Source organism: Etheostoma cragini, chromosome 7 (assembly GCF_013103735.1).
Source record: "Etheostoma cragini isolate CJK2018 chromosome 7, CSU_Ecrag_1.0, whole genome shotgun sequence".
Classification (NCBI taxonomy): Eukaryota; Metazoa; Chordata; class Actinopteri; order Perciformes; family Percidae; genus Etheostoma; species Etheostoma cragini.
In genome coordinates, this window is record NC_048413.1 from 25995274 (window position 1) to 26014055 (window position 18782).

At 39.5% G+C, this 18782-nt stretch overlaps 3 protein-coding genes across 14 annotated transcripts in view; 2 read left to right on the forward strand and 1 right to left on the reverse strand.

The window, feature by feature from the left end:
* Nucleotides 1–4464, forward strand: part of plpbp (pyridoxal phosphate binding protein) — a 6268-nt gene extending 1804 nt beyond the window's left edge. For both annotated transcript variants that reach the window (XM_034875794.1, XM_034875795.1), the window contains exons 4-8: nt 277–352; nt 449–589; nt 1132–1274; nt 1909–2007; nt 3418–4464. In XM_034875794.1, the coding sequence (XP_034731685.1) occupies nt 277–352; nt 449–589; nt 1132–1274; nt 1909–2007; nt 3418–3609 (651 nt within the window). In that variant the 3' untranslated portion in view covers nt 3610–4464. The remainder of the gene's footprint in view (nt 1–276; nt 353–448; nt 590–1131; nt 1275–1908; nt 2008–3417) is intronic.
* Nucleotides 1–10696, reverse strand: part of tmed4 (transmembrane p24 trafficking protein 4) — a 16586-nt gene extending 5890 nt beyond the window's left edge. Inside the window, exons 1-7 of one of the 3 annotated variants that reach the window (XM_034875797.1) lie at nt 10467–10696; nt 8958–9058; nt 8616–8741; nt 7413–7559; nt 7144–7294; nt 6146–6151; nt 2276–2279 (exon numbers count right to left, since the gene is read on the reverse strand). In XM_034875797.1, the coding sequence (XP_034731688.1) occupies nt 7145–7294; nt 7413–7559; nt 8616–8741; nt 8958–9058; nt 10467–10605 (663 nt within the window). In that variant the 5' untranslated portion in view covers nt 10606–10696 and the 3' untranslated portion in view covers nt 2276–2279; nt 6146–6151; nt 7144. Of the gene's footprint in view, nt 1–2275; nt 2280–2443; nt 2454–6145; nt 6152–7143; nt 7295–7412; nt 7560–8615; nt 8742–8957; nt 9059–10466 lie in introns of all 3 variants that reach the window. The other 2 variants (XM_034875798.1, XM_034875796.1) reach the window with 2 other exon arrangements.
* Nucleotides 10697–11383: 687 nt separating this feature from the next.
* Nucleotides 11384–18782, forward strand: part of ikbkg (inhibitor of nuclear factor kappa B kinase regulatory subunit gamma) — a 13846-nt gene continuing 6447 nt past the window's right edge. The window contains exons 1-8 of one of the 9 annotated variants that reach the window (XM_034875781.1): nt 11384–11731; nt 12568–12708; nt 14074–14339; nt 15422–15496; nt 15588–15677; nt 16313–16498; nt 17639–17700; nt 17971–18018. In XM_034875781.1, the coding sequence (XP_034731672.1) occupies nt 12570–12708; nt 14074–14339; nt 15422–15496; nt 15588–15677; nt 16313–16498; nt 17639–17700; nt 17971–18018 (866 nt within the window). In that variant the 5' untranslated portion in view covers nt 11384–11731; nt 12568–12569. Of the gene's footprint in view, nt 11732–12322; nt 12343–12567; nt 12709–14073; nt 14340–15421; nt 15497–15587; nt 15678–16312; nt 16499–17638; nt 17701–17970; nt 18019–18782 lie in introns of those variants that run through there. The other 8 variants (XM_034875783.1, XM_034875782.1, XM_034875784.1 and 5 more) reach the window with 8 other exon arrangements.

Here is an 18782-nt window from a genome sequence, read left to right on the forward strand (position 1 = left end):
CCCCCCCCCCCCCCCCCTTTGATTAGGGTTTTTGTGATAAACAATTTATTTATTTTTCATTTTTTAATAAAAATACAAAACATACAACAGACATTATTTTTTCCCAAAAATAACTGTAAAACTAAAGTTAATAAGTTAGTGTTACGTAGTGTCAAAAAAAGGGACAAACATTCAAAAATGGTCAAAAGTGTTGAAAAAGGGACAAAAACTTAAGAAAAAGTTCAAAACATCGATAAAAAGCGTCAACAGAAGTTTTTGTTTTTTTTCTTCATTAAGATTTTAGACTCGTGTGCAGACATCAAGTGGCACTTTATCGGCCATCTACAGAAGAATAATGTCAACAAACTTTTGGGTGAGTGACCGTCGACTCTCCTGCTCCAGCTACATGTTGAGCAACCCAGCGCCGACTGGGTCTTGTCTTTCTGTCTCCTGTCTTTCTGTGTCCCAGGCGTGCCAAACCTGTTCCTTGTGGAGACGGTCGACTCGGCGAAACTGGCTGACCGGGTCAACAGCTCATGGCAGCGCATCAGAGGAGCCAGCACGCAGAGGCTAAAGATCATGGTGCAGCTCAACACCAGCGGAGAACAGAGTTAGTGTTCAATTCAGCTTTATTTCAGACACACAGGTTCATACTGGTATAAAAAACACAGACAAGACAAAATGTTTATGTTGATTTCATCACTCTTGTTTTGGGAGCGCATGTCAAACACGTGCTACATTAAAGGTCCTATGGCATGACAATTTTACTTTATGAGGTTTTTTAACATTATTTTGAGTTTCCCCATTCTGCCTCAAGTCCCCCAGTGGCTAGAAATAGCAATAGGTGTAAACCAAGCCCTGGGTGTCCTGGTCTACCTTTGTGAAAATGAAAGCTCAGATGGGCCGATCTGGAATCTTGCCCCTTATGAGGTCATAAAGAGCAAGGTTACCTTCCCTTTCTGTGCTTTGACCGCCCAGAGAATTTGGCCCACCCATGAGAGAGAGACATCATGGCTGTCAAACAAGAAAAGTGGCAGTTGGTCAAGGCCACACCCCCCGCCTCCACCTTGCCCTCCTGTGCCGTGCTGTGGAGGAAGGTCCGGCCATGCGAGACTACTTGTTCACCAACAGTACAATGAATGTGTGTTGTAGGTAAACACGGGCTGCCGCCAGAGGAGACGGTGGACACAGTGAAACACATCGTGTCCCAGTGCTCTGCCCTGCACTTCTTAGGACTCATGACCATTGGACGCTACGGCTACGACCTCACCCTGGGGCCCAATCCCGACTTTCAGGTACAAAAGACTGATAAAAAACATTTTTTGTTTTAACTTTTTTTTCTATGTGCACCAATCGTACAGCGCTAAACTATTTAACATGTGTTTATGAGGACAATGCACATTAATCAACATTTGACAATGTTAGCCAGACGGCTGATTTTCAACTGTAGTAATAGTTACGTAGCATGCAAGTCTTTATTGTGGGAGGAAAACCTGGAGCACAAGGAGGAAACCCACACAAACAAGTGTGGAGAACATGCAAACTCCAACGACAAAGGGTCCTGCCTGGACCGGGGATCGAACCTACTTGCTGTGAGGCCGCAGTGCTAAGCACCGAGCCAGCGTGCCGCCCATTAGATCAGTACTATAGTGGACTAAAACATTGTGTGTATTTAAAACAACAATAAAACCCTAGGTATCCCCAGTTTGAGCATAATTAAAGTCCCCTTATTATGAAAAAAGTCCCTTTTTCCGGGATTTGGGGTGTTATTTTGAGTGAGATACAGGTTTCTGAATGTGTCCTCCGCCTTAATACGCTATAATGTTACCAGTTCTTTTATCAGTAGGTTACTTTTTGGTGGAATTCATTATCACGCGGCGGCATCTCCTCGTCCTCCCTTGTAATGTCCACAACGTGTCCCTCCTGTAGATGCTGCTGAGTCGGAGGCAGGAGGTGTGTGACGCTCTGAAGATGCCTCTGGAGGACGTCGAACTCAGCATGGGTATGTCCACAGACTTTGAACATGCGGTGCGTACCACTTTATTTATTTATTTATTTTTTAAGATTATTTTGTGGGCCTTTTCAGCCTTTATTTTGATAGGACAGCAGAAGACATGATAGTGGAGAGAGAGGGGGTAATGACACGTAGCAAAGGGTCGCAGTCGAGGAGTATATGTACCCCTCCTGTTGTCTTCAGGGTTAAATTTGACCTATTTTCAAAAAGTTTCTAAGTAAGAAATTTGTGTTTCCTTTAACCAAATTGTAAAACTAAATAACGTGGATGGTTCAACACAACGCTCCTCAAAAGATAAATAACGGATCAGTTTACAATTTTCATCAAATCTGGGTGTTTTATTTAATTTCATAGCATTACAAAAAAAGATTTAAGAAGACTTAAAAAACTGACAGAAAAAATAGGAAAAACAACAAAAAACGCGGAAATGTTCGACAAAGACAATGGAACTGAGTAAGAACTTTGTGAAAAGTTAGAAAACGTCAAAAAGTGACAACAAATGTCGGAGAAAACTTCAAAAACTTAGTCAAGAAAACAACAAAAATGTCCAGAGAAATGGACAAAGAAAGTGAAAAGTGACAAAAGTGTCTCAATGAGGTTTTAACTTAAAACTTTGACCCAGAAAAACTAAATGTTGGTCTACAGGAAGACAACACGAGGGATATACTGTATATGGGCGCCCGCTCTTCCAACTGAGCTACCCGGGCGCCCCGAGTACTACTCTTAATCAGCATTTCTAAATTCTACCAGGCCCCATAGCAGCAAGTCATAGCTGGAATGTATTCCACAATTATTGTATTTTAAGAGGTCACAAATTCACATAAGGTACTTAAAGCTCCACTACGCACTATAGCTATACGTGTCCATTATTTAAAAAGTGCTAAAACCCAGATTGGATGTCAAGTCAGACTTACTGAATTTGAGTCATTTTTATATTGTCTCATTTTTTATTTCAGAACTGTTCATATGTTCATACTGTTCATATTGTAATATAATACCATAATACTATTTATCCCAGTATCCTTTGCACTATGCTCCACATTTAAATAATTTGATTGAACTCTTCAATGCACTCATGCCTCTATATTGTTTCTGTTTATAGTATGTATATATTAGTGTGTATGTTTTTGTTTTGGTTGTACTGTATGTGTAAGCACACTGTGAGTAACGATGCTCCAAAGAAAAATCCTCCTATGTGTCGTCATACCTGGCAAATAAAGCTGATTGTGATATGGTGATATAAATATTGGACAATTATATTTACAATTTGCATACATTGTATGGCTATTACTAGATTTGATAACAATGTTATTAATCCTTGTAAGTCATTACATCATACTCATTAAGACTCTTGCTGTCTAATATGTTCACTGAGGGTTTTATTTCCTGCACTAAACACGTGTGTGTACTCCCATGCATTGAAGATCGAGGTGGGCTCCACCAACGTGCGAGTGGGTAGCATCATATTCGGCAACAGAGATTATCCCAACAGTGCAGCAAACACTCCAAACCCCAGCCCGCAGCCCAGCCCAGCCCCCAGCCCCGAGAAAACGGCCAAGTCGGTGTCCGAAGAGGCCGCCAAGAAGATGCAGCACCTCACTGTGTCTGGACACTAAGAAGAGCGTCTTCTCCTCCTCTGATAAATACCTTTTTTTTAAGAAAGAATAGAAAAAAACACTCTTCACATGCAGACTGACTAGAGCAGTGAAGCAGATGACTTCCACAGAGCCACGTGGAGCTATGATTGCAGAATTCTTGCGTACTTTTAAAGTGTAATTGCCTAATTCTCTCCACTTTTTTTGAGTGCCCTTCTTGCTCTTTTAAGCATTAAAAAGTGGCATTCACTACAAAAGTAGTTTTACTTTTTTTTAATTTTTATTAGTGTGTTACTAACCTATAGTGCTTTGACTTCCTTCCCACGGAACCGTCTCCTCCAAGATTACCGTCTACAACACAAATGTACAACTATTGAAAAACGATTTCACACAAGTTTTCCAGATAGCAGGGAGGATTTGTTTGGGTTTGTTGCGCTGATGCGATATTTTGTACCTTTCCAACACACGTGGCCATGCTGAAACGGAGCATCGATTGTGCACAGCGTCCCAGAGATCAGGGACGCCACGCGGTACAGTGTATGCTTCGAAACAAAGACTTGATTTAATAAATCACGGATCCCTTTATAATGCCATAGCATTGTCTGTTGGATATTGTTTCTTATGGTGTACTTAATGTGTCAGATCTCTATTCTTGATATCAACAAATCCAAGAGTAAACCTGATGAAAGTGTTATTTTTGTGTCTGTGCTATGTTGTGGTGCATTGAAAAAGAAAGGCGGGGGGGGAGGGGAATCTATGCAAAGTGCTGATTTGGTTTAGTTTTTAGTTGTTTTTTTTTCTACTGCAGCTATCATGGCATTGTTGCAGTGGCTTTTACAAAGATGTCACAAAGTCTGTTTTTTTTCCGGTCTCCATGAAAAGTGCTTTCATTTTCAGTGATTAAAAGAAAACGTGATCGATAAAGGTGTAGTTGCTGTCTTAGTGGAGCGTTTCAGCACTGTTTGGATCTTGTTCTGAGGGAGGACAAAGCCAAGCAATAAAATGTTTTGGTTGAAAATGTCATGCCATTTGCCGGTGATATTTTTTGTCGTAGTTGGGGCAAAGTGACAAAAATAACATCAAAGAAAGTAGTTTGGCCAAAGTTTCTTTATTAAACACATGAAGGTGACATCTGGACCGCAGTGAAAATTACAATCCTTTTTAAAGTGACGATTCAACTTCAAAAAGAAATGTAATTTCTGAATTGTCTCAAGAAATGATCTTTTATACTTACACTTTGCATGTTAAGAAAAAAACAAAAAGTTGACCTTGTTTAAGTGAACCCACTGACCGACTATATTCCCTTCAAATAACTCATGAATCTGAATGAACAGAATTTGTATTACAATGCTGTCTGGCATTGCTAAATGAAACCACAATAGCCAATAGAAATGACAGTGCATCTGGCTTAAGCTCCGCAATTAGACAGGTTACTCTGCTCAATAAATACGATTTACGACACTAAAACACCTGGTGACACAATTGGAAAAAACACAAAAAGGCATTTAATCAGTGTAAAAGGCATTAGAAAATTACCAGGGCAGTGAATCCACTATACCTGTTATTTACAACAGACAGTAGAACCCTGTTATTAGATGTGTATAACAAACTGGATCTACGGACTCAGCTCTGGTAAAATGTACAGGAAACTGAACTCTAGCTAGAAACTATGTACAGTCGGTAGAAGGAAGCATGGTTACCCTTCCATTTCACACTCACAAGCATCATATAAACACTAACATATAGTTAAGCGGATATAATTACATTAGTCAACAATTATGACTTCCCCTGTGAAGCAATTGCACCTGGTGTATAAACAGATGAGACATTTATAATGTAGGAATATGAACTAGGCGTTTTAATGTATGTACATACGTCGTATGTATTATAATCACTATAGTTGTATTTATGTAATGATGCATTTCATTGTAAATATACCTTCCGTACATTAGCTGATGAAAGCAACCCGTTGAGGCTGAAAGCTCTGGAAGAAAACCAGCAGGTAGACTTCAAACTCCTGATTCAGAACCTCTGACCACCTCATGTTTCATGTTCAAAGAAGCCAACTCTCCACCTTTAAACGTGTCTGAGCCTCTGACATGGAGGATCACTGTGGGAGAAGGGGACGTTCACAAGCATGTTGAAGGCTTGAGCATGGAATGACTAAAAACCTCAGTAGACAAAACCTTTCATTTAAACTATAGTGACAAATAAATGTCAAAATCTAAGCTTTGTCTAGGAAGTGATTAGAAAACAGAGTACATCATACATGGAAATGTACATAAAAATTCCTTAATTGGTTTAAAATGTAATCGTTGGCCTCTGAATGGGAATCGAAGCATGAGGTGCCCAGAGATTCCCACCCCTACTCTGACTGACTTGTCCTTGTGTACAACAGTTTAAACTAATTTTCAACAATACAGAGGATTTTTGTTAAAGGTCCCATGAAATGGTGCTTTTAAATATAGACCTTAGTGGTTTCCTAATACCATATATTAAGTTTCTTTCTTAAAATTCAGCCTTGGTGCAGAATTACAGCCACTAGAGCCAGTCCCACAGTGAGCTTTCCCTAGTATGAGCCATGCCATGTGTTATGACCGTTTTCATTGTCCCAAAGGCAGAGCCATTTCTAGCCAGTAGGGACCATATACAAGCTGGGGGAACTCCTATTATTGTTTAAAAAAACGTCATAAAAGTGAAATTTTCATGCCATGGGACCTTTAAATTAAATCTTTGATAAACGTGTTTATGAATAAGTTACGAATGCTAAATGGGAGGTTATAATTGTTCATAAATAGATTAATAGACCCTTAAAATTACCTAAACGCTGCTTACAACTTTATTACTCCGTAGTGAGCCATGTAGTAAGGGGTTGTATACTGCTTCCTCATGCTAAATGCAACGGTTGAAGGTGCTCTAAGTCATGTCATGCGTTTTTTAGGCTAAAACATTTGTTGTCACGTACCGCAGACTAGCTCGCCCCTCCCTCACCCCTCCCTCACCCGAGCTAGTCTCAGTTTTGTTTAGCATCAACAAGAAGTGCCGTCACCCGACATCGCTTAGAGCAGCTTTAAAGTTAAGCGTTTTTGATTAAGGAATAAATAGGGTTAGAAGTTATCAAACCTGAAAATAAAAATGTGCAACAATGACAAACAAATTGACAACATTAAATCACGTATAAATAAATCTACCCGGGTTATTACTTGCGAGAGCTTTAACATTTGGCCTTAAAAACAACCTCAGTCCACTAACGTCTCTGCTGCTTCTTGAAAGGGAAGATAAAAGAAGGACATGTCCAGTGTTTTCAAGAGAACACAACAACAAAAAAGGCAATTTGAATGCTGTGTTACTGTGTTGTAAAATAACGTATAAATAGCCTAGAACATTTACGAGGAAAAGACGCATTGCCCAGGACTGATAAGCGCCTCGGAGTTAGCTCATACCCTTCATGGCTGATATTAAGACCACGGTGGGCGTCTCTCTCCATTCTGCTCGGTCAAGTCTGTCTACTCTGGTTTCTGTTGTTTTCCCAATGCCGCCGTTGCTCTGACGGACATTACACCAGTTTCTTGGCCTCGAAGAAGCTTTTGAGGTGCTTCATCTGCCAAACGCCGGTGACGATGAGGATGAGGGTCTGAGCGATGGACCACCAGAGGACGCGCTGGTTGGTGCTCTCACTCGTCATGCGAAACCGCTCCTCGCGATACTGTAAGAGACACGACGCACACCGGCGTTACTAGAGCGGTCTAATGGCATTAGCAGAAAATAGACCTTATCAACATCATTGCACGCATTACTTGGTGTACTTGTTTTGTTTTACTGACCCTCTGATAGTTCTGCTCCTTCTGGATCTGTTCGATTTGGTCCAGCAGCTGTCGGACTCGCAGCTGCAGCTCGGTGAGCTTGTCCTTAGCTGCGATTTCCGGGTAGTTGTTGGTATGTTCTCCCACCTGAATATCCAGATGAACTCTCTGCAACGTTAGGGAGACATCATTGGAATCTACGTGCTGGTAACTTGAGGACGTTTAAGGTCCCTTGTCATGCTAATTCATTAGGTTCAAACTTGTATTTTGGGTTACTACTAGAATATGTTTACATGATTTAATGTTCACAAAACACATTATTTTCACTCAAACTGTCTAAATATACCTGTTTTTACCCTCGGTCTCAAATGCACAATTTTTAGCGTTTGTCTCTTTAAGCCCCCCCTCCCGAAAAAGCCCAGTCTCCTGATTGTTGTTGTTTGTTTTGTTTTGTTTTTTAAATATTCATAATCATGATACAGAATCATTTCTAATGACAAAAATTAGTCTGCTAAATGAATATTTAAAAAGTAAAAACGGACTGTAAACCATGTTATGAGTGTTGGCGTTTCATAGTTTGTCCACCAGAGGACGCTCTCTCTGTTGGCAACACAGATTTTTTTTTTGTTAATGTGTTTTTGGACTTGCTTCATATCTTAAGTGTATCTTTTTTCTACATTTTATTTATTCGAACTTTAATATATTTTGATGTCTCTCTGTTCTGTTGTGAAAACAAAAAAATATTATTTTAGTGAGAACTCATAACTACAAATAACAAATTTTGTAAAAATATATATTGGCCGATATATTGGCACATCGGATTTTAAATATTATACAAATACAAGTATGTGTATAATGTCTCAGAAGTACGCAGTTACATACATAGAGCATATACACGGTTGCTTTGTTTGCGCTCCTGTAATGTGCATGAGCATGCCACTTGTGTTAAGTTTCTGTCGATCAATGTCACAGGTTTTCTATGTTTTTTCGAGTAGTAATACATCAAAGCTAAAAAACTAAGACTGAAATTAGTTTATTTATTTTTTTTAACCTGGGACTATAGTTGCAGTTTAGTTTTTCTTAAAGGTTTCAGTTCACTAAAATCATTTTTACTGCTTTTTTTAGTTTAAGTTTAGTATAATGACCGTGTTGTGAACACATTGAACATTTGGGTCGAACACTTTGATGAAAAAACCACAACCAAAACAGCGACTACATTCATACCAGTTTTCCTCCTGAAAACAGAGCCATCTTGGTGGAGTTTGAGTGCAAACAGATCTGATGTTCCCCAGGCGTGTGGGAGGTGAAGGTGAACCGTCCGTCCGACCCATACTGACGAGAGAGGATAATCTGGGGGAGACAAGACCAAATCCTTAGCCTCTATCCATATGTATGTGGATGTGTTTTTAAATCAGGATCAGAAATACTTTATTGATCCTCGAAGGGAAACTGTGTTGCAGTTTCACAAATAGTAGAAATATCAGAGTAGAAATATAAATAAAGTAATATAAGGAGTGTGGATATGTACGGTATTTACATAGTTAATAACGCCTCCTCCGTGCTTACCTTTGTATCGGGATCCTTGATCTCCACATGCATCCCAAGGCCAGGAGTGGCTGCCAGGAATGAATTTGAGTGCTTGTCCCACAGCTGAGTCCTGTATTTACCTTTCAGGAAAAGCAACAAACACGTATGTGTCATAAGGAACTGCAGTAATCATTTAAATGAGAAAGCATGTCCAAACGTTTTGACTGTTACTGTACGTGACAAAAGGGGATTAAAATTAGAATCAGTAGAAATATTAGTATAGCAAATCGGGGGTATTTAACTAAATGTAACCTAAAGTGCCAGAAAAATAAAAACACGTAAAATAAAGGCAAGTATAGATAAATAAATAAAAGTAAATAAACAACAAACAATAGCTGAAAATAATAACTGAGAATATTAAATGCAGTTCATGGTTCAAAGTATCATAAATCAACATTTTCAAATCCTTAAATATACAATCATATGTAATTGAAATGATCATGATCTAACTTGTTTGTTTTACAAAAGGCTTCACACAGTAAAACTCATATTTAAATTTTTAAATCTATAATAGTTCATATGGTACATTCTTATCTAACAAACTACAACTCTGCATATATCATAAGAATCTGCGTATGTGTTTAATACATGTCTAATATCTTATGTTCTTTCACATATGTAAGACTATAGAAGTGAGAGGGTCCCTACATTCTCCATTTAGGCTGAAAAACCATTAAGAGCCTCTGCTCTTCCAATGAAGAGAAGGGGGGACGTTGCAGCGCTTTAAAACCTATTGTACACAGTCTATGTTTAAAACTCACAGAAGAAAGTAGTAATGTTTGTGATGCAGTCGGTTCGTAAACATAAATGAGAATCAAAGTCACTAAAAAAATTCCAAGTTATTTAAAAATTTAATCTTGAACAGGGAGAATCGAGATCACGATTTTATAACGATTAATCGTGCAGGCCTAAATGGAAATATTAAACAGGGAGCACAATATAAAAGTTTCAAAAGCATTTAGTTTCTCGATGAAGTAATTTTCTTAATACATAGCACCAATTACTTTGTTTGACACATCCGGTTTGGAACTGTTTAACAATTATGTATCCTGGCTTCACTCACTCACACTCACACACACACACTCACACACACACACACACACTCACTTACACACACACACACCACACACACACCACACACACACTCACACACACTCACACACACTCACACACACTCACTTACACACACACACACACCACACACACACCTGCTCTTTTGTAACGTTTACGCCCTGTCCTTCAAGCAGAGTTAACGTTAACTGTTAGCTCTCGCTCGCTAATAACACTATTATTAACTTTGAAGCTAACCAGCAGCCTACGACGCTTAAATACAATTAATTAGACGTTTCTACAAAACGCAAAGCATCGTTTGTCCTTACTAGCTACTGTCATATTCATTGCAGCATATTTACTGGTAGCAGCTGTTCGCATTTGGTAGCTACGTCAAGCTAGCTACGTCAAGCTAACGACCTCACAACAATGACTTACCAATGACCATGGTCTCGTCGGGAATTTCTTCAATGAAGCATTTTTTCTCCGTCTCTCCTATGTGGAAATAGAGCGCGTAACTTGGATATATCCAAGCTAGTATTAAAACAATTCCAGCAGCGGGGATAGAAAGCATCATGTAGCTTCTCTCACTTTGCGCACATCAGCAAAGCTGTAATGCTGCAACCAGATGACGTCATCTTCCACTGCGGAAGAAGGAAGGGGATTTCCTGAAAGGCGGGAATGTTTATGCCCTGAGTTTAGTCTCTCAGGAAGCACTCCCATCCAAACTGTGTATACCTTACACATAAACAGACAGTGTAACGAACCTACACAAGAGAAAAATAGATAGATAGATAGATAGATAGATAGATAGATAGATAGATAGATAGATAGATAGATAGATAGATAGATAGATAGATAGATAGATATATGTTTATTGATCCCAGAAAAATGGTAAATTCCGGTGTTATAGCAGCAACATCAGTCATTAACTACCCATAAATATAAATGTATTAAGACACAACCCACATATTGGTGTTTTTCTATTTCTTTTGTTCAGCTGATTCTTTCGCCTATGTCTAATTAACGTGTATTGGTGATACTATGCTGTGTATACATTTCTTTTGACCTACTGTAGCACAGTAATTTCCCCAGTGTGGGATTAATAAAAAGTCTTTATTATTTATCTTATCTTTTCTGAGAGTGCTAACCCAAAGAGCAAAAACAAAACTACAACACATGGTTGAAGATACCCCTTTGCTATTTAGTTTGTCTTTTATTATGTCATAATTATCTTTACATTGTGATGTCTCACTTACCAAATACTGCTTCACAATTTCTACTTCAGTAAGATAAAGGTTGTCTGCAGCCTGAGAGGAAGTGCTGCCTGAGAAGCTAAGCTCAGGGTCAGAAAAACCCAGCTATTTTTCCTAAACTGACAACACTCGCCTCGGTTTTGACAGATATCCTCAACCTACCTGAACACGTATATTATATTAATATAACGGAACGAAACTGCAGTTCGGAAGGTAATACTGTTGCTGTAGGTCGTTGTTTATGTCAGTCAACAAGTGCCTCAGAAAACCCGGCTGGTTGCTAAATGATCCAAGTTAGCTCAAAAGCTACATCGCTAGCATCAGCTAACTAGCTTTCTAACAGTGGCTAACGTTAAATAGACAACGTTACGCTTACTGACAGGTTGTATGTGACCGAGAGCTTGGTCGCCTGTTGTTCCGGACACCAACACTGAAAAAGAAGAGAGGGTAAGAGGACTTTCGCACCTGTAACGTTAACTTTATTACATATCTAAGGCTACGTTAGCTAGCGGTAGGACACAGATATTAACCCTGTCTTAGAGCGGGTATAAGAAGTAGCTAAGCAACGTTGTTGTAACGTAGCGTGCTTTTCGTCATTTCAGCAGTTCAAATTGACGAGAAGAAGTTTTGTTTATGTTTTTTATGTATGTCAAATAAATATTTAAACCGAGCTAACGTTGTGTGTTTTAGTCGAGCTTTCTGTCTCATGGTGTTGGGGATGACGTAATGTTTTCGTCCTGTTCACAGATACCTGTATGTAGGTTATACGGCACAAATAACAGTACTACTGACACTTCACCATTGAGTCTTATTACAAAAGCCTATCAGCAGGCCAGACGGTAATTTCCTCGGACGTAAGATGGACCAGGGTGACGAGGAATTAAACTGAAAGAGAAAGTGAACAGGCCGCCTAACGGGACGAGGCGTGGTGTGCCATGTGTCCCATCAGAAGAGGTGGTGGTGATGAATGCGGGTCTTGTATCGTAGTCTGTTAGATTTATGCTTTTTAGGGCTTCTTTAGTGGTCAGACGTAGCAGAGACAACTGATTAGCTTTATGGTAAGTTAGCCTGGGATCACAACCGATTGAGCATCGCAGAAAACAACTGTTTGTTTTAGGAGGTTAGGCTCAAATTAAGGGAAATGCATGAAAGGGGAACATATTTCAGCACAGTAGGCCACTGTTGTTTGTGAAGTGTTGTTCCCCGCATTACTTATGGCCTAATGATGTGTGTATGTGTAGAAATGAATCTAATAATAATAATCTGCATGCTTGTTTCTACAGGGATGGTGCAGCCGCAGCCTGATGGCCCAATGCAGTGGGACATGTCAGGAGAAGAGAGTGGCGGGACCCTCAGGGTCCCACCAGAGCTGGCTGCTAATGAAGTGGTGACCAGGTTGCTGGGTGACAACCAGCAACTTAGAGGTAGGTTTAATTCCCATAATTAAATGATAATTTAAAAGAAATAAAGACATATTTACTCCACTCAAAGTATGGCATATCTCTGCATTTTATGGTCGAGCTGGGCATTGTGGATTGAGTGAAATAGAACATTTTAAAAGAAGTCTGGTACAAAATATGGTAGAAATGTTGAAATTTGATTTCTGAGGAAATTTTAAGCAATTTTTAGTAAGACAGTCAGTACAAAAGTAGAGGTATTCATGACAGTAAAGCAGCCTTTACATGGTAAATAAAAAACAGATACATGTATCAAACATAAACAGATTTCCCTAACATTTGTAATTTGTAGTTATTTATGAGTTCTCACTAAAATAATATGACAATAGTTTGTTTTATTGTCAGAACAGAACAGAGGAACATCAAAATATATTAAAGGTCTGATAGATAAATAAAATGTATAAAAATTCAAACAGAAGATATGAAGCAGGGATGTCGTAGATCGCCCTCTGGTGGACAAACTATGCAACACCATCAGTCATAACATGTTGACCATCCGTTTTCATTTTTGGAATATTCAATTATCCAAATCATTTATTCTTCATTATATATTTCTCAATGACACTTGATATGCTGACACAATACAAACCTGCTTTAACTTTGTAACTTCTTCTACTTTAAATGTCAAACCTGAAGCCAGAAACCTGGGTGTAGTATTTGAAGAAGACGTAATCAGATGTCTTGTTTTGTCCACCACTCAAAGATACTCAGTTTACTGTCACAAAGGAGAGAAGAAACAAGAAAATATCCACATTTTAGAAGGTGGAAGAAGAGAATTCAGAGAAAACAACAGAAAAATTGATTATCAAAATAGTTGGGGATTAATTTAAAATTGACAAGTAATGGATTTATCTTTGCAGCTCTACCTTTAAGCTTTTTTTTATGAATTTAAGAGAATCTTTTAAAATCTGGTCTTTTTTTCTCTCTGCCTGATCTCAGGAAAGTCATACATCATGTTTTTATTTCATCTCGGTTAGATCATGGTAATTATTTGTATTCAGGGTTGGGCCAAAAACAAATATCTTGGGTCTTTAGCTAGTAAAAAATGCAGCTGCTCAGATTTGAACATATACTAAAAGACAATATCATACCAACCCTGTTTTAGTCTCTCTTCACTGGTTACCGATAAGTTTTAGATTTCATTTAATAATTTTACTGATTTAACTTTTTAAAATCTGAGGGTTGGAGAATCAGTTACGCAATGCTGCAAGACTACAGAATCAGTGACATCTTTTAAATTTCTTCTCAAAAGTGATTGTTGAAATAGTTTCTCTGTGTCACTCTGTATGATCTATCAGTCTCCTACATCTCCTTTTACCTTCTGTCCTCCAGAGGCCTTGCGGCGGAGCAACCTAGCCTTACGTCAGCGTTGCGAGGAGATGGAGGAATGGCAGCAGAAGACGAGAGGGGAACGACAATTTCTCAGCATTCGTTTCCAGGAGGCCAGGGCCCTGGTGGAGAGGCTGGCCCAGGAAAACCACTCCTTACAGGGCATGGTAAACGGACCAGCCTCCTCCTCGAACCACTGCTGCAGCTCCAGCCAGACTGAAGACCTGCAGGGGCGCCCAGCGAAGACCAGACCCCTGGACGGACCACAGGTTAGCTAGTTGAGAGTCACACATCCGCTTCCTCATATTTACACAGTCGGGGTTGCTACATTTTAACACATCAGAATCAAAACACTTTATTGATCTCCTTAGGGAAATTGCTAAGTTGCAGTTGCTCACAGTCAAATTCAAGGTAAAAAAGAGCAAGTGTTTAAACAGTGGGTAGAGCAGGCGCACATATATAGAAGTTTTACTCCTTGACACAGAGGTTAAGGGTTCGAATCCGTCCTGTGACGATTTCCTCTCTCTTCCCTTTCTTACCTAGCTGTCCTATTAAATAAAAGCGTAAAACACCAAAAATCATCTAAAAAAATTATTATTAATTATTATTTTAAAAAGTACAATTATGGAGGCCTAGATAGCTCAGTCGTTAGAGCGGTTGCCCTTATTTACAAGTTTATTCCTCAACACAGCGGGCCCGGGTTCAACTCCGACCTCTGGCTCTTTGCTGCGTGTCATTCTCTCTCTCTCTCTCTCTCTCTCTCTCTCTCTCTCTCTCTCTCTCTCTCTCTCTCTCTCTCTCTCTCTCTCTCTCTCTCTCTCTCTCTCTCTTCCCTTTCACATCTTCAACTGTCCTGTCAAATAAAGGCCTAGAAATGCCTTATTGTAGTGCAGTGTCAACATAAATACAGTACAAACTGTACATAATAATATATACGCACAGGTTAATATAAAATGAGTTCAGAGAAGATAAAACTTTATTGTCTGTTTACACAGAAATGTTTCTTGCATTGTCTGCTGCTGCAAACAAAGGAGAGTTTCACCATTACATAGCTTCCACTGTTATATTTTATAATGTTGTGTTGATGTGAATGCAGCAATGGTCAAATTAGGGTTTTCACTGAGAGGGCTGGTGACAGAAGGTTGCCGTTAAGTTTTCAGCCACAAAGCATTACTGTGAGCATTCTGAATGAGCAAACGTCTATTTAGTCCATAGTATCCGTAGTAGTATGCCGCTAAAACACACACACACATGAGCAACAACTTGAAACCACATTAGAACTGTGTCTGCTGAAGAATTGGTGTTCTGCTTTTTAAATGTTTCCTGTGGATGTTTGAACCACTTGTTTCAGACATTAGACCAGCGGGAGAAGAAGATAGTTGAAGAGTCGAATCAACACACACAGACCACGCCACCTCGCAGCCTGGTAAGATGCACGACACTGTGGATACCGGGTGGTATTTGTTTTATGTGTGTTGTTTATTTTTGTTATTTAACTGGTATGTCTGTGTGTCTAGGATGATGCAAGTGTGTGTAGCACCCTCCCCTCTCCCTCCACCTCAGTCTCAGAGGTATGGGGGGAGATGATGGGCGGGGAAAATGGCCAGGTGAGCCTGCTCACTGCATCCCGCATACCCGCAATCAGATCCCTACCCTTACACCCTGTGGCTGTCCCACCTCTAGTTAAATGCTTCCCCCCACCTTAACTTCAATTGCATTCAGGCAGAGGTTAGACATCCTGACTTCCACTCGGAAAAATAACATGGGATGGCCTGCGACGTTAGAACTGTAAATACACAAACCTGGCACTAATCACCATGCAGCGTTAAAAGCATGTTTAATAATAAACCAGCACCAGCTATGTTACAGCCAGCTGTGCCTTACATTAGGCAACATAAATCTTGAGGTCATCCGTGTTTTTTTTCTCATATTTCCGAGCAGGAGCATGGATTGAATGATAGTTAGACACCTTCTTACTTTGAATGGAGCACAGCATTTACACACAGCTCAAAACCACCAATGTATCCCTTTTTTTTTATTTTTTTTAAATCACTCGCTCTCTCCTTTTGTAAAACTCTGTTTGCGTTCCCTCACATCTTTGTGTATTTCTACTTTTTGCTTGGTGTTAGTCCTCTAGCCCAGGGTGAACAGGGTCTGTCTCTATCCAATTCTCTCCGGTCTTCACGTCCCTCCGTGCATCCATTCATCCTTGGTTCTTTCACTTTTGTGTCTCTCTCCGCAGCCAGTGGAAGGTGCCAACGAGTTCCTCCAGTTGCTGAAGAGCCACAAAGAGAAACTGGAGGAAGGGATGAGAGAGCTGAGGATGAAGAATGAAGAGCTGGAAAAGGAGAGGGAAGAGGGAGAGAAAGACAGAGAGCGAATGCGGCGCTGCATTGACCAGCTACGAGCCAAACTGGCCCAGGCACAGGTAACACGGTGTAGAAACCGGTGCACTGATGTAGCACTGCAGATGAGCAGGATAGACTTTACAAAAGACAAACCTGAGATCAAGAAAGGTGGATTTCTGGATTTTAGGTCAAGAAAAAGCTTGAGGTGGCTCATGCAACATTTTCTCTTCCATTTTATGTGAGCTTTACTCTTAAGAGCTTTTCAAGTCAGATTCAACAAACCCTTTAAAAGGAGAATTCTGGTAATTTTCAACCTGGGTCTTGTCACCTGTATTGTAGGAATTCATGACTGATGATTCAAGTGGTGAATATCGGGGCAAGCATTGTAAACCATTTCAACACTTGTCTTCCAGTCCAAACAAAGTAAATACAAGTGGGTTTCCTCCTGGATTAGCTGTTGCTGCTCACTGCGAGGGTTACACTTCTCAGGCACTGTTCTGGCTAACCAAGCTAGCTGTCTGTTTCGATGCAAAGTGGTTCTTCAGTTTATTAAATATAAATTCACCAGTTAGTAGCGTCTACGCAGCACAGGATTAGATAGGCTGCACCACTCGTAAATTTTGTGAGTGTCAGAGACAACATTCTGAATGCTATAAAATGGATTTGACAAGGTTTCTCAATTCACACATGCAAGTGCAACTTAAAAACAAATGTGTTTGTGGCCAGGGTGGTAGTGGATAGAGCAGGCGCACATATATACTCCGAGGCTTATGTCTCAACGCAGAGGTCCAGGGTTTGAGTCTGACCTGTGATGATTTCCTGCATGTCCCCCCCCCCCCCCTTTCTCACCAAGCTATGCTGTCCATAAAAGGTGGAAAAGCCCAAAAATAATCTTTAGAAGGGAAAAAAGAAATGTCTAAATGGTTCTTGCATGAGGCCTTACTATTATTTTATTATTATTTTCCAGACTAAGTTACAAAGTACTTTACATGGTTTAACCAGGCTTAAAACATTTCAGGATTAGAAGGATGCATATAAAATCAGACAATTACAAATGAGACAATTACAGTACATAACCAATGATAATATAAGATAAATACAGCACGACACAATTAAATCAGATAAAATCTGTTTACCCTGCGGGTACCTTGTTACATGTTGATGTTAAAAATCCGATGCCTTATCTGTGATCTTAAAGACTTGTATAAACATTTTTACAGGCAAGCAATGTTACTGAGGAGGTCGTTCAACATCGCTCTGAGGCACAGCACTCCTCGGACTGGTAGGACATTTTCCCTCCTAGTACAAAATACTTCAATGCACTGTTTGAAACTAATGGCACTAAACTGGCTTTCTGTGTTTAACTAGTTGTCATTAGCAGCTTTTGGATTGAGTGCTGTGGAATTAATCTTAACTATTCCGTCTGTCTGCAGACAAGTCTGGTCTCTGGCATAAGGACACCAGCATGCTTTTTTTCATTTCTGCTTAATAAAAAAGGCTCGATTTCTGAGATGTTTTCCCCCTCCTTCCTCTCTTTCTGTTCCCTTTCCAGCTCTAGCCTGGCTAAACTCACAGAGCAGCTTCAGGCCACACAGGGCAGGTGAGCCCACAGCTCTGTGTGGCTTTCTCTTTCTCACTGTGTGCATGGCTTCTTTCTACAGTTCTGTCTTCCTGTTACTGGTGCCACTTGCCTGTCTCTATATTCTTGTGCTCAGATTGTTTCATCCATGTGTTTTTTTTGTTTTGTTTGTGTGTAAATAAGGCATCATTTTGAATTTTGTGTTTTTCTGTTATGTGTTATATAAACCATTGCAAGAATATGTGATATGATTTTAATTTAATACTAGCAGATTGTCTTCACATTAAAGTGTTGAAAGTTGCCTTTTTTTAGCTTAACCTTTAACAGCATACAAGCAAACTCATTTGGACCGAACATCTTTTTAAATAGTGTTGAGTGGAATGATTTCAGACCAATATTGCAATTCTGAATTAGATTATATTTCTGTTCTATAAATGTAACTGAGGGCTTGTATGTGTGGTCTACATTGTATTTAACAAGGCACTACTGTACCAAGCATAACCCTAAAAAGGGTTTATTTTTTATAAAAAAAGTCAACTTACCTAGTTTTATGTTGACAAACGGATAATTTTAGCCAACATTAAAATATTATATTAGTACTTTACTCTACATAACTGAACCTTATTTTAAATATGATCTGAAATTAAGCTAACGTTAAGTCTAGCATAACGTTAGCTTAAGTGTGTGTGTGTGTGTGTGTGTGTGTGTATATATGTATATACAGTGGGTACGGAAAGTATTCAGACCCCTTTAAATTTTTCACTCTTTGTTTCATTGCAGCCTTT